The sequence below is a fragment of the Stenella coeruleoalba genome (genome assembly GCF_951394435.1).
Source record: "Stenella coeruleoalba genome assembly, chromosome: 14".
NCBI lineage: Eukaryota > Metazoa > Chordata > Mammalia > Artiodactyla > Delphinidae > Stenella > Stenella coeruleoalba.
Window position 1 is genome coordinate 52,730,183 of NC_137160.1, and position 25,679 is coordinate 52,755,861.

Sequence of the window (25,679 nt, forward strand, 5' to 3'; positions counted from 1 at the left end):
TGAAGAAAAAAAAAGGAATCGCAAAGGCAACTTGCTTAACTATTAAAATGCATTATCAAGTGATTAGTCATTGAAAGTAGTGACGTCAGAATGGCTAGTTAACTGGACAAAACCAATACAGTGGGCATGGATTAACCAATAATTGGTGCTGGGAAAATTAACTGTATGGGAAACAATCATGCTAGACTTATAAGTCACATTTTATACCCAAATAACTTCCAAACGAATTAAAGAGTGATGTAAAACACAAAAGCATAAAATGTAACAGATGAGATGAATATTTAATCTTGGGATGCAAAGAACTGTTTAGGCATAAAAAAGATTTGATAACATACAAATGTACAACTTAAATGTCAAAAAAGTTACATGCAAACTTAAAAGGCAAACAGCAAACTAGGAAAACATTCTTAAGTTGAGAAACTATTACCGTACTGTATAAAAATATTTAATAAATGCTTACTAAATGATGTGTTTGTTGATTAAATGTTAATTTTCTGAAATCATTAGGGAAAAACAAAGTTAATAATTTTGATAATATAACAGTAAACGGCAATTAATATTATTACCTTATTGAAAATAACAAATGCTTTTGATTGGCCATTCATAATTTAGTATCTTATTTTCATTAAACCTATAATAGAAGTATAAAACACACATAGAAATAAGGCTCACATATTTTTCATTTTTAGAAAACTGAATCCTTTATGATCAAAAGTAGTTATTCTATTTTATACCCTTCACACAGATTCTTCTGTGAATAGCTTCACTTAAATCACTTAGGTTTCTCTGTATAATACATTAAAACTGTAGTTGCTGATATAATTAAAAAAAAAAAAACCTGTAAAAATAATGTAACTCACTCACCTGACATGGAAAATTAACCACACAGAATGAGTTCAATAATGTTCTGAATTTCATAAAGAATTGATTTAACTCTGCTCAAGAGTCATAACTCAACACTTTTTTTCCCCAATGGAAGAAGAAACAGAATATACTTTGCTTTAAATACCAATTCTTAAAAAACTGATGAGAAAGTATTAGTAGTGGCTAAAAAGATAAATCGGTGCATTCAATGAAAATTTTTATTTCAATTATCCACAAAACAATGTAATAACACTTTATAAAAATATTAAGTTTTAGGCTACCATTATTCATTTAAAAAAGTGTGCTAGAAGGCTGTTTTTGCCAACTTCCTCTTTTGGTAAGAAAAACACATTAAGAGGTTGAAGAAGAAAAGCTGTTGGAAAAAATCTTCAAATGTACAAAGTTGTTTATTTTTCTCAGCAATTTAAAAATACATAACCATTTAAACTGAATACACATTAAGTTAGTGTTTTATTTCCTAACTATACAATCGATATTATAAAGAACTGCTCCATTCAGTTAAAACCTAATGAATACCATCAACTTTTTCTGGCCTATTTTTCTGAAGAGAATTAGTACATAAACATATAATTTTATCCTTTTTAAAATGCTTAGAAAAATTGTAATATCATAGTTCACACAAAGCCCTTTAAAACTCTGATGTCACAGGTTGTAGACGTTAAAGGTAAGTGATGACAGCAGAATTCTTGGGAAAACCCTCTTGGAAGAGGGATTCAATACTAAGCAGGTTACGTAAACATAAGAAGCCACCACAATTTTTAGTACCAGAACTGTTGCCAACCTGCATGAAGTTCATCTGTCACATTTTAAAATGGTTTGAATCTCAACAGAGAGACCACAGCACAGAATTTTAAATTTAACGATCAAATCAGGTATGTGATGGTGGTCAGTAATAACATTCCTAAAATACTGGGACCTGATGTGTTGCTTTATTTAAAGTGTGACTATAAAAGAGAGTATTTTAAAACGTAAATACCAGACTTTCATTTGTCAGATTCAGTCCCTTTGCTAGACACTTAAACCAGTGATGCTGCTATTCAAATTCGTATTTTGGAATTTTCTTTTTGAGTTAGTCATGAAAATCAGTATTATTCTGTACGTTTCACTTCTGTACTTTAAATAGGCAAAATCTGTCCCCCTCTTTTCACCACTGCTATTATTCCGAATATGTTTTCCTCCTCAAATCAACTAAATTCTCGAAGGGAAAAAATGATCATCATTAAGCATATTTAAAAAGTGAATGTAGATTCAAACATGGATTTGAAACCTAGAGTTCTAAAAATGTTTTGCATAAAAGCTGTATCACTGGAATTAGTGGGAAGCCTTAACTTAGCTATTTTGAGGCTTATAGCACTCATTTAGTATTTATGTTAAGAAAGATTAGTTTTATAGTCATACCTTATAACTCTTAAAATCTCAGAAAATAAGTGAGGAGCTTTGAGTGCCAGCAAAGCCATTTTGTCACTCTGTAACGTCAACATTAAACATTACATTCCATCTCTCTATCTGTAAAACTTTCACATTTTCTTTTCTCATATTTCTTTAAATACATTTTCCTCTCTGTTAGTCTATATTCAATAAGAGCAAAAGTGCATTCAAGTCCCTGATCTAGTGATATTTTATATTTGTGGCACCCATCATCATAAGTACATATTAGCAATCTCACAGTACCAGTCTGTTTTTCAAAAAGGACTATTTAAATGCTGGGTTTATTTTTTTTCATGCTATCTAAAGATTAAAAGATTTCCCCTTGGGTTGGATAATATGATTTCAATTATATATTGCCTTTAAAAAAAATCAGTGCAACCTTATAAAAGATTAACCCATATTCTAGTTACCTTCATTATTTTAAACTGAGCTATTCAGAAATGATTAAAGTGAAAAATTTCTTCTACTTTCCAGTTCCATGAGTATACTGAGTATTAACATAGTGCATTATACTTTCAAATTCCACTGCTGTTGTCTAACATTTAATCAAGTTTTAGATGCTGTTTATATTCCTTTTTGCTTCTAGAGACCTGGCCCACTTCCATGCAAACAAAGGCATATATTAAGGTTGCATATTAACTGTTCAACTTAGAAAAAACTTTTAATAATAATAAATGCAAGAAATTTTAAAAAATTGGAATGGAATTGTTTGGTCCCGTGAAGTTCTGTAATTCTAGATTTTATTATAGTATAACTTTTTAATCTCCCAAGTTTTGTCTATACTGATTGATAAATTTCTCTTAATTATGAGTTTGGGGAATAAAAGAAAGGTAGTGATTCATAAACAGTAGCCTTGTTGCTCTTCATTGTCATGCTATCACTCACACAGTCATCAATATCTTAACTATACTTTCTTTGGACCCTGAAATAAGCTGAAAAATTCATCATTGGTACTTTAGAGTTTAACACTTAGGAAAAAAAAAAGTGGTTTTGTGCAACCACATCTGTAATTCCAGTTTACCATCAAAAACATGCAGGGTGAAGATTTTCTTCTTTTGATTCCTGTACGTGAGGAAGTCTACACAAGTTCTTTACATTTTGGCAGATTTGTGCATATAAAATTGGCTTCTCGGATTATAAGTTTTCTCCTGGCTGGTACTGTGGCTCTGTAGCAGTGAAGTAGTCTTCCAAGAAGGACTGGATATATTCAAACGTTGGTCTTTCATCAGGGTCCTTCTTCCAACAAAGATTCATCAATTCATGTAGGGACTCTGGACAGCCCTGCGGGCACGGCATCCTGTACCCTCGTTCCACCTGTTCCAGCACCTCGCGGTTTACCATACCTATCACGCAAGATTCAAACACCAAAAAACAGTGACGCCAAACTCCACTAGCAAAAAGAACAAATCCCCTAACCACTAACTAATTGGAGGTATATTCGAGTGAGTTTATTTAGAGAAGCGATTCTTTCAACAAAGAAAGTGAATTTTAAATGTCAAAGTACATCAACAAGAGCTTAGAAAATGCTAATCTGTTTCAACATATCTTTTTTCATTCCACCTAAAATCTGGCTTTTAATACTAATGCCTTCAATGAGAATTCAGAGTGCTACTCTGAGGTACTGATACTTTCTGATACTAACAGTTAATAATGACCAAACTTAGGCTAATGAGGAACAGTGGCCAAGAACTTTCAAACAGGAATTCAGAAGAAAGAGTGCTAGTCCTGGTTTTGCCAAATATACTAATTATGTTATTTTATATCAAGTCACTTCCTTGAAACAGTTTCCTTATCAACTGTCACCTGTTTGACTTACCTCAAGTTATTACACAGTTCCTTTCTTGTATTCCTCTGTAATCCCCACCAACCCCATCAGCAGTGCACCCTGTGTTATCACAGGGTAAGCATACCCTCAATTACCTGGGGAAGGAGAGGACTAGGATATATTTATGCTCATCTCCTAAGAGAACAGCAGAGCGAAAAGGCCCTTTTAGAAAATGCCCTAAAGGGAGAAAACTGAGCACACCTTACCCTATCTCAAGGACTGTGGCTCTCATAGACTGCTCCCCATCCAATGACAAAAAAAAAAAGATGAGACAGAGAGAGAAAAATAAACGTCTCCCCCAACCCCTTACACTTTTGCTCATAATAAACTCCAGTTACATGAAATGCAAACTTACCTGGATATGGCACTCTGCCCTTTGTTACCAGTTCCGTCTGCAGAATTCCAAATGACCATACATCAGACTTTATTGTAAATCGACCATATAGTGCAGCCTCAGGAGCTGTCCATTTGATTGGAAATTTTGCACCTAAAACAGTATTGACAAGCTTGCTTCAGTAACTTGCTTTTCTCTATTTGTGTAAATATGACATAAGCAAGGTTAATTTTTTGTCACTATCCCTACTGTACATGTCATCAGTGTCAAATTCTTCAAAAGTACAAGATACATGGGAAAATTTTCTTTAATACTATTTAAAATTTGCATTAATAAAAATCACATTTCTTCCTGATAAGATATTCAATGACAGAATGGCTGATGGGGATAGAAAATTATTCAAGAAAATAGAGGTGGGGGCGTCCCTGGTGGCGCAGTGGTTAAGAATCCGCCTGCCAATGCAGGGGACACGAGTTCAAGCCCTGGTCCAGGAAGATCCCACATGCCATGGAGCAACTAAGCCCGTGCACCACAACTACTGAGCCTGTGCTCTAGAGCCCGCAGGCCACAACTACTGAAGCCCATGCGCCTAGAGCCCGTGCTCCGCGACAAGAGAAGCCACTGCAATGAGAAGCCCGTGCACCTCAACAAAGAGTAGCCCGCGCACAGCAACAAAGACCCAACGCAGCCAAAAATAAATAAATAAATATTTTTTTTAAAAAAAGAAAAGAGAGGTAAAAACTCTAGTAAGAAGCAACCAAATACATGGGTTATAGGATCTATAACTTTTAAGTCAGTCTAGCTCCTAGTAGTTCTGTTGGTTGCCAAGAACCTATTCTATCGGTTCTAACGTCTACTGGTTTTCAACCACAATCTCCTTTCTAAATATTTTATGATATCTCTCTGGAAAATTTTATTGTACTATCATTTTTAAAAGCCTAAAAGACTAAAAAATATTTAGTCAAACATTTAGTGTATACTTACTTTTTATGCACAAGACATTATGCTAATTGTTATAGGAGACACAAAAACATAGCCTTTGTGACGTTTATACACTTATAGTGAAAATGAGATTATAGGTGTCTTAAATACTTGAAGTTCCTTATATATGTATATAATGTTGTAAAACAGTTCTTTAGATGTTCAAACAGAAGATCAATTTTCATTAGCACAATCACAAAAGGTTTCATTTAAAAAGTGGAGGCTAAGTTTAGTCTTAAAGAATGCTTAGAATTTTTGCAGGTAAAGATTAAAGAACAATAGGAAGATATTTCAGCTGGAGGGAACAGCACAAACGTATGGAGATTGAAAAGAAAGCACTGTGTTGAAGACAGGGTTTCTCAACCTGGGGACTACTGGCATTTGGGGCTGGATAATTCTCTGCTTGGTCGGGGCTAGCTTGTACTTTGCAGGGTGTTTAGTGGTATGCTGGGCCGCCCCCAGTAGATGCCAGTAGCAACCTCCCAGTTGTAACAACTAAAAATGTCTAAAGGGACTTCTCTGGCGGTCTAGTGGTTAAGACTCTGCACTTCCACTGCAGGGGGCACAGGTTCGATCCCTGATCGGAGAACTAAGACCCCTCATGGTGCGTGGTGCAGCCAAAAAAATAAGTAATAAAATAAAAATAAAAATGTCTCAAGAGGTTGCCAAATGTCCCTCGGCGAGCAGTACCACCACCCCTGGTTGAGAACTGTGATTTAGGGAACAGTTCCCTAAATCAGTGGTACTCAAACAGTGGTTTGAGTACCAATATGGTCAGTGACAAAAAGATACAGTCCAATGAAAAAAAGAGAAAAAAGATCACACATCAATTCATAAAGCTAAAATCACTAATTTATAGGTATATTCTTTATTCTGAGATTACATTCTTCCTGCTTGTGTAGTGTTAAAATGCTCTTTCTTTTATGAAATGATGGTAATAGTGGATAGCTGAGAAAAGGTTTTTTTGGTATATCTACTAAATAAATCTTTGCTAACCTTTACGTTGGTCTTACTAGTTTGTATTGAAATAGTCTGTTTATAATTCAGTTGCAGACAGACATTAGTCAGTGAGCTCCTTGACAGCAGAAATCATGCCTCTTACAGCTGTGCCCTGATGTCCAGCACGTGGAAGGACTCAAATGTCTGTTAAAGACAAGCTGGAACTAGACAGTAGGAGATGATGAATGCCAAGGTATCTTTTTTATAGGTGTGGAGGCCTGAAGGTTTCATCAGGATGAACAACCTATGTGCTGATCTGCACTCGACCTTACTTACTCTCTGCCTGTCAAAGTTACACTCTTTCTTTTCATAGTGGACTGAGCGTCCACTATGTTAGGTAATGTCAGGCACTCTACATCTATTAATGCATTAAGTTTCACAACAATCTTGAAAAGTAAGTATTACCATCTAATATTTATAAGTGAGGAGACTGAGGCCCAGTCAAAAAGGTTAGGTAACTTGGGTGAAATCTCTGGGCTAACAGGAGATGGAACTGGAACTCAAAAACCCATACTCTTGAACATATGTATATATATAACTGATTCATTTTGTTGTAAAGCAGAAACTAACACACCATTGTAAAGCAATTATACTCCAATAAAGATGTTAAAAAAAATTAAAAAAATAAAAAAAATAAAGAGGGAGGAAAGACACAACCTTGACTTTAAAAAAAACCAAAAACCATACTCTTTCTGTATGCATATATTTTGTCCTTTAAATGTATACTGAATGAGAGCTCAGAGAGATAGACACCAAATAAAAGAAGTGACCTGTTGTAATTTCTGTAAGCTCCCCTCCCTCACTGTTTACAGTGTCAATCTTATAAGTGTTTTTATTTACTACAATTTTATATATAATAAAGAATTATTGTAAATCTGGCACGGAACTGGTTTCCAAAGCCTTTATAAAATTGTATGCTATTTCTTAATACATTAACTCCTAGTCCTTAGTGTAGTAAAAACTGGATGGTTCTGAAGTTCGTTACAAAAGTTATTTTAAAATGTTTCTTATTTGTTGGCATGCCAAAGGAAGTGTGAAGAGAATACTGCTTGCTATATTTATAATGCAAAGAACACCCACAGTTAGATTCTTCCTTGGGGGAAATAACTATCAGAAAGCCACAGTACTATGCACCGTGTATAATTTTATGAATAAAAATCAATGTTTTTATGACTTTTTTTTTCTTTTCCTTTCTTTTTTATTGGAGTACAGTTGCTAATGTTTCTATGACTCTTCTGAGCAGACCGAGAGCTGTTCTTCTTATTCTGTAAAACCCTGTATATTCAAAAGAATGGTAAGAAAAATCCATCAAAAATGAGGTTACAAGCATTTATTAAAAAGCCATTTTACCTTGTCTAGCTGTATACTCATTGTCTTCAATTAACCTTGCTAAGCCAAAATCTGCTATTTTGCACACAAGGTTTTCTCCTACAAGAATGTTAGCAGCCCGAAGATCTCGATGAATATAGTTCATTCTTTCAATATATGCCATACCATCAGCAATCTTGGGAAGAAAAAAAACATATGATACAAAGGGAAGGAGGGAGAGGACAATTCTGGTTAATGTTAAGCCAGATCGCTGAAGAATCATATATCTTCAAAAGAGATGATGGTAATGGGGCATAGTCTAGCAGATAATAATAAGAACAGAAAACCTTTTAATGGAGTGGGTGGAGGGAGAGGAGGATATGGAGGGAGAGAGAGGGAAGGAGAGAAGGAGAGGGGATAGGGGAGTAGGAGAAAGGCCCACAAAGCCTGAAGCATTTACCTGGCCCTTTCCAGAAACAGTTTGCTGGCCCCTAGTATAGAGGGGCTCAGAGCCTTGAGCTCAGGTGTGTGGACGAGGCTTGACATATGCTAAAGTCTCACAGGTACGGTTTCTTGGCATAAAGTTTCTCTAAATTGTTAGATCCCATGGACATCTGGACACTCACTGAGAGAAGAGTCTTAGACCCAATGTGTCAACCAAAGCCAATAAAAGGCCCCTTGAATACCTATCACACACCTGAATATAACTTTTAATAGTTTTCAGATCCAGAATAGTAAAACTATCCCATCTTTAACTGTATACTGCCATCTTAATTCTTGTTTTGGACTATATTAAATAAGAAATTCAGCATATACTTTACCTTTATTTCTTTATTTAAAGACCAATATTATTAATTATTTTAGGTATATTACTTTCCAACCTTCTATCCTGGTAGGATCAGTATGATTCTATGTTGCTTAATATCTGCCTATCTACGGCATCCCACTCCCAGCTTTGTTCAGGGCCTTTTGCAGCACACACTTTAGATTTCTAATATTTTCTTTGGAATAGCGATCATTCATTGACTTAAAATTTATCTACTGAAATATAAATACATATAGATTTTATACTTGTGGATGCATATGTTTCTGAAAGGCCATATGATACAGGAAAGCACTGTACTGGGAGTTACTTACCTGATTCTAATACTAATAAGTTATATGACTTTTAGATACCTGGGTCCTCAAGATACTACAGTATCTGTAACATACGAGTTCAGACTGGATTATCTGTAATGTTCCTCCCAGCTATAAAATTCCATGATTTCACTATTTGAACAATAGTATCTACTAAGATTAGTTTACATTTTTAATGTACACTTGCAATTCAAATGGACACATGTATAAACACACAAGTACCTGAGCAGCCATGTCAACCAGTTGTGGGAGCTTCAAGTACTTTCCATCTCCCTCCTTCAGGAAATCTAATAAGCTCCCTGTAACAGACAGCAAGACATTCATAAAAAATAAGCAAATCTTAAATCAGAATTGCAACAAACATTCCCCTACCTCCAAACAAATCATATCACAATACAAAACTTCAGCTTTTTATTCTTCAATATTTTTTGCAGCTTTGGAATTTCTGAATAATTATCTTTAAGATTCTAGAAGAGGGCCCTAAACTGAATTTTTTAAAACTTCTGATAACATGAAAAAAAAAGGGAAAATGCAATCATCTCACCAGATTACAGACATTCTTTCCTTGTTTGCTTTGATCAAAATCAGCCCAATTTTTAGTCAAAAAGTAGTATTAGATACTTATATTTTTAAGTCAATCTGTAACAAGAGCTCAGACAACTTGAGGACATCTTGGGGTACTTGAAACTAAAGCTAGGTGGCTAAATAAATGAGTTGATATGAAGTGTTAGTACAACCAACTTCTCTCAATTTTAGCAGAAGATACCATGCAACAGCAAAGTACTATGCATTACAGCAGAGATAAAGGTTGGAAAGAAAACGTCTAATTGCTATTCTATTACAGGTTAAAAACTTACCATGTACCTGAATTTAATCAAGAGAAAATATCAGACAAACCCAAATTAAGGCACATTTTATGAAGCAACTTTGTTCTCTTAAAATAATAACGTTATGAAAGACAAGAAAAGCTGAGGACTGCTCCAGATTAAAGGAGACTAAAGAGATGGATGACTAAAAGCAATGCATGACCACGGACTGGATACCAGATCGGTGGGCGGGGTGGGGGGGACTGCTATAATCGTCACTGGGACAATCGGTGAAATCTGAATATGAACTGTATTTTAGGCAACAAAATTGTAACCATGTTACATTTCTTGAATTTGATCATTGTACTGTGGTTATGTAAGACAATGTTCTTGTCTTCAGAAGACAAACTCAAGTATTTAGAGGTAAAGCAAGCATAACGTCTGCAACGTACTCTCAAATGGTTCGGGAAAAAACCCTCACATTTATTCATACATATATATAGCACTGGCCGAATCTGGCTGAAACATACATGGGAATTCTTTGTATTATTTTTGCAATTGTTCTGTAAGTTTAAAAGTACTTCAAAATAAAAGTAAAATAAAACAAAAAACAAGGCAAGGCAAAGAAAGCCCTTTCCGTGTTGACAGGACTATGAAGCAAGACATAGTCATGACTTAGTATCTTCATTTATAGAGATTCAAAGTCAGGGAATCTCTCTCTTCCTCTGGTCCGTCTATGGCAGGGAGGACATGTTACTGTGTTTCTCCATTTATCTGCCCTTTCAAATATTTACTGAGGGTCTACTACATGTGAGGCACTGTAAAAGGCATAGAAGATACAAAGATAAATAAGCTCTTAAAATACTATATGAAAGTATAGTATATAGATCTAGAAACTATATGGACACAAATAAATATTGTCCAGTAGGTGTTATAAAAGTTACTGTAAAAACTACAGTGGAGACACGATGGATCTGGTTAATTCTATGGAAAAATCAGGAAAGGCTTCACAGAGGAGATGCATCTTGAAGAAGAATGGGGTCAGATAGAGAATTCCAGGAAGACAGAATAACAAGTACAAAGGCAGTAATTCATGAAACGGCACAGTAAGTTCAAGGAACTGAAAACGGTCCTTCCTATGCAAGAACATGGGCACAAAGATGGGAACTGATGAGAAAGAGGCTGCAGGAGTCAGAACACAGAAGGCAATGCATAAATGGACTTTATCTTTTTTATATGAAGTTTTATAGAGAAGCAATATGATCAGATTTATGTTGAAAAAGCAATCACTCCAATTTGATGAATGATATTGTACTAAAACTGCATAAAAGGAATAAGTTTAAAAGTTCCTGCAGTAGTCTAGGAAAGAGTGAGAAGAGGAACATTTCCAGAGGCACTTAATAAATGGAATTAACAGTCCACAATGGACTATTATTACATAAGGGGGTGGGAAAGTGAAGACTGCGGGGCCTCATTGCCAAAGTCTGTGTTTCTAACAAGTGTCCAGGTGATGCTACTGCTGCCGCACCCAATGTTCCAGAGTCTCTTTCCCCTTTCCAAAAATGGCAAGTACAAGAATATTCACTGCAGCACTGTCTGTGATGGTGCAAACTAAAAGCAACCTAAATGTTCATTGGGAAAGGAATGAATAAACAATGGAACACTCATACAGAATTTCATTCAATAGTTAAAAGTACACAAATGAGATCTTCCCTTATCCACATGAATAACTCTCAAGCACGTGATGCTGAATGAAAATAAAGCTGGTTAAATTTATGTAATTTAAAAATATACAAATACTGTTAATAGGTTAACTATATATTAGTAAAAGTATATCAACAGGAAAAACAGAGATGGGAAAAGCAACAACTTCAAAACTGAGGTTACCTCTGAAGGGAATGGGCTCAAGGAGGGGTAAAAACAAGGATTAAGTTAGATCTTTAATGTGTTGTTTCCTTAGTAGAAAGATCTGAAGCAAATATGGCAAAATGTAAACATTAGTTAAATTTGGATGGTAGGGACATGGGTGTTATGGTATTCTTTGTATGTCTGAAATATTCTGTAATTTAAAAAGAGTAAAATGGCTAGTTAGGAAGTAAAGATGTAATACTGTCTTCTTTAAAGAATCCTGGGGCTTCCCTGGTGGTGCAGTGGTTAAGAATCCACCTGCCAACGCAGGGGGACAGGGGTTCAAGCCCTGATCCCGGAAGATCCCACATGCCACAGAGCAACTAAGCCCGTGCGCCACAACTACTGAGCCTGCTCTAGAGCCCGCGAGCCATAACTACTGGAGGCCATGTGCCTAGAGCCTGTGCTCCGCAACAAGAGAAGCCACTGCAGTGAGAAGCCCACACACCGCAACAAAGAGTAGCCCTCACTTGCCGCAACTAGAGAAAGCCCATGCACAGCAATGAAGACCCAATGCAGCCCAAAATAAATAAATAAATTTAAAAAAAAAAAAAGAATCTTGGCTGTGAAGGGAAGCAAAAGGTAAAGAGAAGTCAGTGAAAAGCAGATGTTGGGACCAAGAGAGGGTTTTCTTTTAAACGAAAGGAAGGATTTAACTGTCCTTAAACAGAGGAAAGAACACTTCTTTTTCTTAGCCTGCAAGACAGACTGATGTTATATAAATACACTGCATGACAATGTTGAATATACAGAAAGAAGCAAAAGCTACAGTTCTTTGTTTCAGGATTTAGAATCTAGATAAGGAGCCATGATCAATCCACTATGTAGAACATCATTCAGTGTAATGATAATTGCTAAAACAGTGCAAAGGCTGCAGAGCACAGAAATCCAGGACTGGAATGTGTGTTATTTTGACAATTCTTTTTTTCTGATCTTTAATTACAACAAATCCCCCCCCCCCTTAAAAGTTTCTTATATCCATTTATCAGAACATTTTGGATCATATCAGTGGGTCCTTAACCTTTTTTTGGTCATGGGTTATTTTGAGAATCTGATGAATGAGAGTCTATGGACTCTCTTTCTAGAAAAACATACATAACTGTGCAAAGATTGACAGAGAACTTCAGAGGACGTTCACTGACCCTCTGAAGCTCATTCATGGCAGAGAGAGCATGTATTTGATAAGTAATTATGAAACCAATTCAGAGCAGTCCTTAAGTCGGTCTCATATACCTCTCTGGCCTTATTTCCAACCAGTTACCTTCTATACTTTCCACTACCCATGGTTTTGTTCCCCATTTCCTCATAGCTCTGCAGAAAAATACTGGTACCCTTCACTTTACTTATTCATGTCCTTCATAATCTTAAAGGGTATTTCAAGACTTGTCTTTTCTACTGATATTTCTCATTTTATTCCAACCTATGTTATCTCTTCCTCAATTTCTATGTTACTTACTGAATGTGTCAAAACACCTAGAAATCCATTATGCTTTGAACTTGTTTGTTGATAGCGAGCTGTTATTTACTTTTATACTGAAAATTAACTTATCGGGTTAGGTCTTTTCTCTCTTAATTCAATGTAAGTTGGTTAGATGGCTTTATTTCTTTGATACCTTATAATACTGGCACACTGTTTATATATTAGAAGCATTCAATACATTTTAATTGTTAACAATTTCTAGAGCATTCTGATTATAAAGAGAACACACGAAGCAATGAGTCTGGATAGATTATGGAGGGCCAAGTTCTAAGTGCCTGAATAGCAAGATGGGGAATTACAGAGTTTAAAACTAGAAGGGCCTCTCTCGCCTCCGTGCTTCCAAGATGACCAAGAAAAGAAGGAATAATGGTCACCCAAAAAGGGCCGCGGCCACGTGCAGCCTATTCGCTGCACCAACTGTGCCCGATGTGTGCCCAAGGACAAGGCCATTTAAGAAGCTCATCATTCGGAACATCGTAGAGGCTGCAGCTGTCAGGGACATTTCCGAAGCGAGTGTTTTCAACGCCTGTGTGCTTCCCAAGCTGTATGTGAAACTGCATTACTGGGTGAGTTGTGCCATTCACAGCAAGGTAGTCAGGAATCGTTCTCGGGAAGCCCAGAAAGACCGGAACACCTCCACCCCGATTTAGACCTGCGGGTGCTGCCCCATGACCTCCGCCAAAGCCCATGTAAGACGCTAAGTCCTTAAAGACTAAAGAAATAGTGTCCTCTGGAAAGACAATAAAATGGAAATTATATTTAAAAAAAAATTAAAAAACTAGAAGGGGCATTTGTGATCTTGTATACTAAACCTCCCATCTAGAAATAATCCTAACCCAGCAATCTGACAACATAGACTTCTACCATATTCCCCAATTAAATACTTCTTGAAATCAATATACAAAGCTAAACGGACCATTAGCTTTATCTCCACTATATTCTTATGCTATCAATATCCTGATTTAAACTTTCTCCTTGCCCCTTTTCTCCCTTCTAGTTCATCTAATGTACTCTGACATGGGATATTTGGCAGTTGTTTGAAGTAGAGATTCTTTGCCAAAAGTGCCATGTGCTTTGGGAGCTTTAGGTAATGTTTTGGCTCTCAATTAGCAGGCTGTGTCAATTCTTAACTTTTGGTTTTTCTGTTTCTTTTGGGGGGAAATATTTTCTTATGGTCAATGTGTAGCTTGTAGTTGGTCCTGTCACCACTAGATGGAACTACATCACTGATCAAGATGGACAAATGGTGAGGGATGACTCCATCAGTGGCTCTGACTAATGACTCATTAAGACTAAAAAAAGGAGATAAAATTCAAGAGGATAAAAAGCAGGCCTGTCAGCAAGCATATTTGGTGACTTACTAGTTCCTCTTCTAATGCATCATCAGCAAAGGGAAAGAGAGAAGAGCGACAGCCTTCCCTTCTTTCCCTGGCCCTAACCAACCCTGTTACTGAAGATCCCACACCTTGGGGTCTGGGGTTTGGAGAAATGGAGAAATTTCAGTTGACAGTAGTGGCAAAAAGCAGTTTCTAGGATTTCTGAGTGAGATTATATTAAAACTAGATAAAGTTAATTTTCTTAACTTTACCTGATTTCTTTGCTTTAGTACTAAAAATATAAATAGCTTTCTGATTGCATTATTTTAAATCAACTAGTGTGAATACTTCTTTTCTTTTTCACCTTCCCAGCTATTCCACTGACTTTAGTCAAATGGAATGAAGGACTATTTACTTTCAAAATAAATTCAGGGCCTTATTTCCTTTTTAAACTCCGTACTATCATTTGGAATAACTGGAGCTAATTTCCATTAAACAAAATGTCAGGTTTTCTCTTTTCACATGTCTACATAAAAAATCTTAAGTTAGAAAATACAGTAAAAATCTGGATGCATAAAAACAGATGAAGACTTAAAATTTATTAACAACATGAATACCCCATGAAATACTAACATACACATACCTTTTGACATAAATTCAGTGACAATGTAAATTGGCTCTTCAGAAACAACAGCATATAGTGGAACAAGTTTATCATGTCTTAACTTTTTCATTATCTGAGCCTCTTGAAGAAAAGCTTCTGGCATCATTGTACCTGGTTTTAGTGTTTTGATTGCAACTTTTGTGGTTCCATTCCATGTTCCTAGAGAAACAACCCATATTTCACTATTTTAACCTATATTTTAAGAGATTTACAACAAACTTCAATGAGCAGCAGTAACCTCAAATATTTCAACATATCTTATCATAAATTGGGGCATTTTCATCTATGTCTAAACAATGACAAAAAACAAAAGTTCAGGCTCCTTACCCATCCATACTTCACCAAAACATCCTTGTCCTAGTTTAACCTCCAGTCGCAAAGATTCTCGAGGGATTTCCCAAGCATCTTTTGCTAGACCTTGAGTCTGGGGTTTCACAGTTGGACACACAGTTGTTAACTTATGGCATAAACCATCAGCATGTTCTAGATAAATGAATAAACTACACTGTAAAATGAATAACTTACAAAAATTAAGGTACATATAATTGTACCAGTGTTTTTAAAAGTTTAAATTATAGGAAATAAAAACAATGTCCTATCAGTTTTATTACAAAAGCACAAACACAAAAAGGGAGTTGCATAAAAGAAGCAAAACATACAAGAAGTCAAACATTTTATTAAATACATTTTAAAAGTTATTATTTATTATGTCCCATTATGTCCCAGCTATTGTGCTAATTCAGCCCTTTACAAATATCTCATATAAATAAAAGAGACTTAGAAAACTTAAGCAACTTTCACAAGGTGACCCAGTAAATACATGATAGAGATGGGTTTCAAACCCTAGATCTGACTGCCTCCAAAGTTCTGCTTTTGACCACTGTGCTTCATTTCTTCCCAAAGAGAATGTTACCATTAATTGTTATTTCTAAAAACCACAAGTGAGGAACTTCCCTGGTGGTGCAGTGGTTAAGAATCTGCCTGCCAATGCAGGGGACACAGGTTCGATCCCTGGTCTGGGAAGATCCCACATGCCGCGGAGCAACTAAGCCTGTGCGCCACAACTACTGAGCCTGTGCTCTAGAGCCCGTGCGCCACAACTACTGAGACTGCATGCCACAACTACTGAAGCCTGCACGCCTAGAGCCCTTGGCCCACAACAAGAGAAGCCCCTGCAATGAGGAACCTGTGCACTGCAATGAAGAGTAGCCCCCGCTCTCCGCAACTAGAGAAAGCCCACGTGCAGCAACGAAGACCCAATGCAGCCAAAAAAAAAAAATGAACCCAACTCAATAGTATTATCTGTTCCTCATTTTAAAACTAAAATACATTGGGCACATACTGTGTATAAAGTAGCATGTTAGACCTTAAGAGACATGAAGACATGGATGCTGTCCTCATAAAATTGAACATGAGGAAATAATTTTCACCCTTGAAATATTCACGTACCTGTATAGTGTTTTACCAATTTCTGCAGAGTATCAAATTGTGCTCTGGTTGTGATATAGTATCCACCATTGTCAAGTTTCCTAATTTTGTAGTGTTTCACATTGTCACCCCTTACCTCATCCCAATCACGAATAGAGAGGGAATAAGCACCTAGAAGGGAAAATGAACACTTCTACTATACCTTTCTTAAAATACTGCCCAAGAAAATTTTTATACTTATATTAACAATATTCATACCTTTAGTAGTTTCACTCTCTCTTACTAAGAAAATACCTCGTTGATTCCCAGGATTCAGAAGTAATCTTTCAGCATCTTTTCTCCCCATTTTGCCAAAATACCATCTGGAAAAAAAAATGAGTAGTGTTCTGAGTTAGAAGGGTGTAATAAGCATCAGAAAAATTATACATAGATATTAGTAAGAATGGAGTGGGATAGGGAGGATGACAAAGAACAGAACACAGCTTTAAAATACAGTAAAACAGAATGAAAGATCTTTCTTAAATATTACAAGTATTACTATCAGAATATATTGTCATAGTATTTTCATGTATTAACTACTCAACAAGTCTCTTAAACTCCACCTGGCAGTCACAGGAACCGTAAATATAGAAGGAAAGGCAACAATGACAGTCTTTTAGTCAATGACAGATGAAAATATTAAGATTATAGTAGGAAGAGTAAAAGTGGTTCTCTGGCAACAGTGTGATCATTTGTATTCAGTAAGATGCAAGTAAACCATGTCCAAATTATTAGAGACTCTAAATTACTGTGGGTTCATTTAATACGGTTTTGTGAATAAAAATGCAATTTTTGCTGAGGAGGAGCCACAGAATAATGGAGAAGAAAGACCAAAGGACAAAATGGAAAGTAACAAGTCCCAAAGCAGAACAGAGAGTTATGGAGACAAATTACACATCACTAATAAAAAAGCAAACAAATATTGATAGAGCACCTACTATGTGCAAGATGCTGGGTCAAGTGCTATGATATGAAGATGATGTATTATTTATGGATCCCAGATAAACCTGCTTTGTCATAAAAGTACAGGCATACCTCATTTTATTGTGTTTTGTTTTATTGCGTCTTTTAAAAAATTGTTGGTTTGTGGCAACCCGGTCAAGCAAGTCTATCAGAGTCATTTTTCCAATAGCATTTGCTAACTTCGCGTCTCTGTGTCACATTTTGCTAAGTCTCGCAGTATTTCAAACATTTTCTTCCACATAAGACAGCAAACTTAACTGCTAAATGTTGTGTGTGATCTGACTACTCCACCAACTGGCTGTTTCCCCAACTCCCTCTCCTCATGCCTCCCAACTCCCTGAGATACACAATGTTGAAATTAGGCCAAGTAATAACCCTACAATGGTCTAAGTGTTCCTTTCTCTGAGTGAAAGGAAGAGTCGATCAACATGGCAAACTGTTTTTGATTTATTTTAAGAAACTGCCACAGCCACTCCAGCCATCAGCAGCCACCGCTCTGATCAGCAGCCACCAACATGGAGGCAGGACCCTCTACAGCAAAACAATTATGGCTTGCTGAAAGCTCAGACAATGGTTAGCATTTTTTAGCAATAAAGTATTTTTAATTAAGGTATGTACATAGTTTTTTTAGACATAGACTGTTGCACACTTAATATACCACAGTGTAGTGTAACCATAACTTTTATGCACTGGGAAACCAACTCACTTTACTGCAATACTTGCTTTATTATGGCTGTCTAGAACCAAATCCACAATATCTCCGAGTATGCCTGTAATATGTCACTGAAGGTGAACTTTAACTTTTTGAAAGTTGTAAGAATGGTACTTAGAACTCCCATACACACTCCATCCAGGTTTCCTGTTAACATTTTGCTTTGTCATATTCTCTTTTTCCCTGTGTATGTGTGTTTGTGTGGGTGTGTGTATTTCCTTCTGAACTGAATTGATAGTTGCAAACATGCTGAATCGTTACCTCTAAATGCTTCAGTGTGTACATCCTAAAAGACAAAGATACTCTCTCTCCATAGCCATGGAGCAAGCACCTAAGTCAAGAAGTTAACACTGATACAATAACATCAATGGAGGATAAATTTTTGGCGTGAAAGAGTCTGCAGAATATAAAAAGGGTTAATGCAATTATTTTAAAGTGAAAAAATAAAGGCTAGGGACTAGGCATAATACAGTATTATAAATGCAGATTCATTTATGATCCTACTGTAAGCAAATACTATGGCATTAATTATTAATTTTCAAGTAACATCTCCTATTAATACGATACATTAGCTGTATTAAGACTGGTATGTAATTGCACGTGTGTAAAGTTGTGGCTAAGTAGAATGTGCATTAAGACATTTTAAAAATCAAAATAATTAATAAAATATGAAGCAGTGCCATACTCTTCTGCCTGAATGGAATCTGCAGGGGCTACATAATTGCTAGGGATATAGCCATTCTTTCCTGTAGCAATTGATCTTGCTTCCCACCAGTCTCCTTCCCTGCAACACATAAAACAACAATTACCACAAGGTAGACCACAGCTCAGGACACGATCTATTGCAGTGCCATCTTGTATCTGAAACAGACAAGAAGTATTACTTCCATTTTTATTTATGCATTCATTTGATCAAGAATTAAACTCCAAGAATAATATTTAAAAAATAGGTTAGAGGACATCACTGGTGGCGCAGTGGTTAAGAATCTGCCTGCCAACCCAGGGGACATGGGTTTAATCCCTGGTCCAGGAAGGTCCCACATGTCATGGAGCAACTAAGCCCCTGCACCACAACTACTGAGCCTGCGCTCTAGAACCGTGAGCCACAACTCCTGAGCCCGTGTGCTGCAACTACTGAAGCCTGAGCGCCTAGAGCCTGTGCCCGGCAACAAGAGAAGCCACCACAATGTGAAGCCCACACACCACCACGAAGGGTAGCCCCTGTTCGCTGCAACTAGAGAAAACCCGCGTGCAGCAACAAAGATCCAACGCAGCCAAAAAAAAAAAAAAAAAAATAGGTTACATGAATTAAGGGAATAAGGCCAAGCAAAATCACAATTGCATTGTTTCTGCTTCAAACCAAAAAACAAAACAAAAACCCTAAAAAACAAAAAAAAAAACCACTTTAATTTTAGTTATAAAATCTCTTTTTTACGTAACCTAACCTTTCAACCTAAGACAATAAACTATGCTGAATAAAACAATTTGGGAAGTAAATCTTTCAGATTACTCAGTTTCGATGAAATGTTTTCTCATTTAAAAGCTTTACTGAGATATAATTTGTATACCATAAAATTCCCCCATTTAAGATTTTTTAAGAGTTTTGCAGCCGTTACCACTATCAATTTTAGAACATTTTCATCACCCCCAAAAGAAACCCTGTACCCATTAAGAGTTACTTCCTGGGCTTCCCTGGTGGCGCAGTGGTTGAGAGTCTGCCTGCTGATGCAGGGGACACGGGTTTGTGGCCTGGTCCGGGAAGATCCCACATGCCATGGAGCAGCTGGGCCCGTGAGCCATGGCCAATGAGCGTGCGCATCTGGAGCCTGTGCTCCACAACAGTGAGAGGCCCTCGTACCACCAAAAAAAAAAAGAAAAAAAGAGTTACTTCCCATCCCACCCCTCCCCCACCATTTCCAACCACTAATCTGCTTTCTATTTCTATGGATATGCCCATTGTGGGGCATTGCATATAAATGGAACAATACAACACCTGGTCTTTTTGACTGGCTTCCTTCACTCAGCATAATTTTTTCAGCATTTATCAGTTGCTCATTCTTTTTTTATTGCTAAATGATTTTCTTTTTTAAAAAAAATCTTTTTATTCTTTTTTTTTTTTTTTTTGGCTGCATTGGGTCTTCGTTGCTGCGCGAGGGCGTTCTCTAGTTGTGGTAAGCGGTAGCTGCGGCGAGCAGGGGCTACTCTTCGTTGTGGTATGCGTGCTTCTCGTTGCGGTGGCCTCTCTTGTTGCGGTGAACGGGCCTCAGCAGTTATGGCTCGTGAGCTCAGGAGTTGTGACTTGCAGGCTCTAGAACGCAGGCTCAGTAGTTGACTCAGTAGTGACTCACGGGCTTAGCTGCTCTGCGGCATGTGGGATCTTCCCAGACCAGGGATCAAACCCGTGTCCCCTGCACTGGCAGGCGGATTCTTAACCACTGTGCCACCAGGGAAGTCCCAATGATTTTCTTTTTAACAATGCATAAAATTACAATGTTTCTTTCTATCATATTAGGAGAAAAAATTCAGATGCCCTAGAACTACTGTAACCAAAATATTAGCAATGAGCAATAATAAAAAGATTTAATTCCTGTAATAAAGTATATTTACAAGAATGTTATCCATGAACATCCAAATAAGACTAAAGTCAATTCAGAACATGAGAACTACATGTAGTTTGTAATAGATAAGCCTTGACTTTTCCAAAATTAATGTGAAAGGAGAGTATATTATCAATCTGCAATGAGGAAGACATATGGGTTCTGCTACTATAGATTAAATGCATGTTTTGCTTTACCAGAAATAAGTATTGAAAATATTTTGTCTACATTGAAATTTCATAAATTCTTGAGGTGAATCTGATCTTTTAAAAATGAAATGGAAAATCCTTTTGTAATTCAAATGTTTACAAACTCATATACTTGGCTTGTAGCTTCCTAGTATGTATTAAGTACGTTCAGATATACAAACTGAAAACTTTGATCCTGATAATCATTCACTGATTCATTCAAACATTCACTGAATATCTTTTAAGTAACAGACCTTACAACAGAGTGTGCTAGAAACAGGTAAAAAGTCCTTATCCTCAAGTAACTCCATCTAGAGCAGGATTTCTCAACCTCCACACGACTGACACTTTGGGCTGGACAATGCTTTGTGGTGGGGGGGCTGTCCTGTGCACCGCAGGATGCTGAGCAGCATCCCTAGCCTCCATCCACTAGATGCCAGTTGTAGCACCATGGATGTAACAACCAAAAATGTCTCCAGACATGGTCAAATGTCCCCTGGCTGATTCTGCCCCCATGCTGAGAACCACTGGTCTAAAAGGATGATAGGCAAGTGATAAATTTTAATTCAAAACTGTGATGACTGCTATAATTGAGGTTTGCACAGGTTGCTATGTAAACATGTAAGAGAGACACCACCAAATCCAGCAGGAGGTGGGGACTGGGCCAGGCAGGAAAGGTAGAAAGCATATCAAGAAAGGCTTCCTTGAGAAAGGACACAGGAATATACACTTTGACGGATGCACAGCGTTGGCCAGATGAAGGAAGAAAAGTGGAGGGACAAGAAGTTACATTCCAGAAAAAAGGAATCGCATGTGTGAAAGCACAGAGAAGGGGAGAACCCCCAGTGTATTCAGAATCATAAATAAGTAATTCACTCTGGCTGGGCAGTGGAGTGAGGAAGGGGAAAAAGCTCAATGAATGACGCCTGCTCTTATTGCTGTTTTATCTTGACAGCAGCCAGTAGCTATTGAAGGATTTTAAAGCCGAGAGACAGAATCACATTTCATGTTCTCAAAAAATAACTGGTAGCAAGTGGGAACAAAGATGGAAGGAAACATGACTGGATGCAAAGAGACCATAAGTGTCTATTCTGAGAAGTTACAAAGTGGTCACTGTGCCTGCTAATGAAATTATGGGATCTATTTTCTGTAACAAGCACTGAATTTTCTATGGTGGCCCACTAAATGACAACAAGTCTGAGAGTCACATAAGGAAACAGCAACGTAACATGGTCAGTTTGGGACTGCAGGAGTTCCTTAGCCTTTTTAGTTTGTTTTTTTAAGAGAAAGAGATTAAGATCTTTAAATCATCTAGTACTTAGATAAATGGGATCATAGAAATATCTTTATAAAGGTTTTTTTTAAGTAAGGTACTTACTTACATATACTCCCTCAATCCTCACTCTTAAATCTCTACTGTTTATGGCAGAACCACAGCAACACCATTTGCAGAAATCATAACTTCTGGCTCCAGCAGTAGTATTATGCCGTATGTCTAAAGAAACCAAATGTATCATCCAATCCAGTGGGCAGAGACCCACGCCCCACTACTCTCGTCTCTGAATCATCATCCAGCTCAGTGGTTTCAGTGTAAAGTAGGCTGTCATTGGTATCTCTCCCCCATAAAATGTTCATAACACTTACGTATTGTTAATTATTTGAAATCTTTCACCCTTCTTAAATGAAAGGTCTTCTGTAGTTCTAGCTTCATAATCATATAAGGCCACAAATACAGTAACACCACCTATTGGGGGAAAAAAAGACCAATGCAAATTATATAGACAAATTAACAACAGAAAAATTTAAAAACATTGCCAACAACAACAAAAAAAGCTTATTAAGCATAGCTCTTTTCCTGGTCTCCAGAATCTATTTTTAAAAGTTGGAGGGGCTTCCCTGGTGGCGCTGTGGTTGAGAGTCTGCCTGCCAATGCAGGGGTCACGGGTTTGAGCCCTGGTCTGGGAATATCCCACATGCCGCGGAGCAACTAAGCCCGTGCGCCACAACTACTGAGGCTGCGCGTCTGAAGCCTCTGCTCCGCAACAAGAGAGGCCACGATAGTGAGAGGCCCGTGCACTGCGATGAAGAGTGGCCCCCACTTGCCGTAACTAGAGAAAGCCCTCGCACAGAAATGAAGACCCAACACAGCCATAAATAAATAAATAAAATTAAAAAAAAAAAAGTTGGAGATTTGGGTTGCTGAAGTTTTCAAGTTATTAAGATGCTATCTTAAGGCCTTCCATGAGACTACTGTACTCTACAAATTCTAAAATTCTATAGACCCAGAGAGACATTTTTAATCTTGATTCACAGCTGCAACATCTCTAGCTTGAAAAGACAAAGTTCAAATCAATTCTTTGGCAGAAAAAGCATTAACGAGTATTATAAACTACTAGCATTGATCATCTCAATTTCTTAAAAACAGTAAGTGAACATTCCCATCCTTAAGACTAATCATTCACTGTATAGCACAGGGAACTCTACTCAATACTCTGTAATGACCCATATGGGAACAGAATTTAAAAAAAGGGTGGATATATGTATAACTGATTCACTTTGCTGTACAGTAGAACACAACACTATAAATCAACTATACTCCAATAAAAATTAATTTAAAAAAAGACTAACAGTAATAACTAGGGTTTTATTAAGATTATTTATTATATTTAACACAAAGATAAAAACAGCATGCTTTTCTTAGAAACTAAATGGTATGGCTGATATGGATTATAAATTCCAAAAGTAATTTTGTCATATAAAGCACTGTATGTAGTTGGTTAAGACATAAGCAACTTAAATAGCCAAACTATTATCTGCAAGCGAAAGAACAGAATCTCATTTATCTGGCTTCTCCCCTGAGGCCCGGTCATATATTAACTACCTATTTGACATCTCAAATGTCTATCAAGCACTTAAAATTTATTAGGTACAAAACAAAGGTGTTGGGCTTCCCTGGTGCTGCAGTGGTTGAGAGTCCGCCTGCCGATGCAGGGGACATGGGTTTGTGCCCCGGTCCGGGAAGATCCCACATGCCCCGGAGCGGCTGGGCCCGTGAGCCATGGCCGCTGAGCCTGCGCGTCCGGAGCCTGTGCTCCGCAAAGGGAGAGGCCACAGCAGGGAGAGGCCCACGTACCGCAAAAGAAAAAAAACAAAAAACAAAAAAACCCCACAAAGGTGTTGACTTTTCTCCTCTAACCTGAAGTATTACTGAAGTCTTCCCTACCTCAGCGAACATTACCAGTCAGGTATTCAAGCCAAGTCCATTACCAGCACTGTCAGTTCTACCTCTAAAGTACCTTATCTACTTCCTTTTCATTTCCAGCTCTTCCACCCTAATCCAAGTCCCTGTTATCTCTTACTGGGAAAGTAATAGCCTAACTCACTTCTATATCTGGTTCCCTACATCCACCCTTCACGCAGCTGCCAGAGGGAAGTTTTTAGAAAGGGAATTCAATCGTGCAAATTCTTTACTGAAATCTCTTCAATAACTTCCTTCTAGCTTTGAATAAAACCCATACTTCTTACTATAGTCTATGAGGTCCTGAGAAATCCTGACTCTTCAACCGCATATCATGTAACTCTACCCTCTGCCCATACTAGTCCTCAAACCTGCCAAGCCCATCTGTACCTCCTAAAGTGCATTTGTTATTCTCTCTTCCCAGAAAGCTCTTTTCCCATTTATGCACATATTTAGGTCATTCTCATCAAACCTCAGCTCAAACGATTTCATCTCAAGATGGCTTTCCTTGATCATTTAAAAAGGGCCTTCGCCAATCATTCTAGTTAGTTCCTTCATAGTATTTATGAACCATTAATCATCCTGTTTAGTTGTTTCTATAATTATTATCCAACCCTCATTATAATGTAAACTCCACTGGGGCAGAAATCTTGTTTCTCTTGCTTACAACTCTCTATACCTGGCACACAGACACTCATCAATAAATTAATACCCATGAATGGACTATTTCCCGTAAATAAACTGCTTTAGGTAACTCAAGTATGTCTTCTCAACATTTAATCATTTTGGATTAATATCTTTCCAGAACATATAATCCTGAAAATAAACTTTTACTGGTGACTGAGAAATACCATCATGACCAACTATTACTGAAGTATTTAGAGTTAGGGGACTGGAATTAAGACTATTATTGACTCTTTGATGTCCATAACTTCTCAAATGAACAGTCTAACAGAATTTGTGTATGACATTCTCTAGTCACTATTTTTGGTCTGGAGGTGAGCAGAGTGAAGGGACACATTTATAGTCCATGCTTGTAGAAGAGATTCTTCTTTTGTCCCCTCATGTTGCTCAATTTGGTGCTGGCAGCTGTTTTGCCAAGGCTAAGGATAAAGTGGACACTCCAAGGGCTCCAAGAGAGACACCAAAGAAACTCGAGTCCTTGATGATATCAAGGAACTGCTGGATCAAGGAATCCTGGAGCTCACCCTACCTTTTAAAGCCAGTTGTGCTTTGTTACTCAAGGGAAAAGCATTCCGATAGGGGACCCTTCACAAAAGAACCATCTCTCTTTTTGAAATTTCTGACTACGTTTTTAGAGCATTTCTGACTCCACGAAAGGTTGTTGGCCATCACTTCTTGCTGTTCTCTGAAAAGATATTATAGGGTAAAAAATGAAGTTCTAGAATAGGTCATTAAATCTGTGCCCTCCTGCTTATTATC

General features: G+C 37.3%; 1 protein-coding gene and 1 pseudogene across 7 annotated transcripts in view; one reads left to right on the forward strand and one right to left on the reverse strand.

The window, feature by feature from the left end:
* Nucleotides 1-474: 474 nt before the first annotated feature.
* Nucleotides 475-25,679, reverse strand: part of YES1 (YES proto-oncogene 1, Src family tyrosine kinase) — a 76,161-nt gene continuing 50,956 nt past the window's right edge. For all 6 annotated transcript variants that reach the window (XM_079942770.1, XM_079942772.1, XM_079942771.1 and 3 more), the window contains exons 3-12: nt 22,643-22,742; nt 18,899-18,997; nt 16,758-16,861; nt 16,521-16,670; nt 15,399-15,554; nt 15,051-15,230; nt 9,120-9,196; nt 7,803-7,956; nt 4,494-4,625; nt 475-3,656 (exon numbers count right to left, since the gene is read on the reverse strand). In XM_079942770.1, the coding sequence (XP_079798896.1) occupies nt 3,448-3,656; nt 4,494-4,625; nt 7,803-7,956; nt 9,120-9,196; nt 15,051-15,230; nt 15,399-15,554; nt 16,521-16,670; nt 16,758-16,861; nt 18,899-18,997; nt 22,643-22,742 (1,361 nt within the window). In that variant the 3' untranslated portion in view covers nt 475-3,447. The remainder of the gene's footprint in view (nt 3,657-4,493; nt 4,626-7,802; nt 7,957-9,119; nt 9,197-15,050; nt 15,231-15,398; nt 15,555-16,520; nt 16,671-16,757; nt 16,862-18,898; nt 18,998-22,642; nt 22,743-25,679) is intronic.
* Nucleotides 13,436-14,984, forward strand: LOC307197126 (small ribosomal subunit protein eS26-like; annotated as a pseudogene). The gene has a single exon. The product of its transcript is annotated as a small ribosomal subunit protein eS26-like (transcript).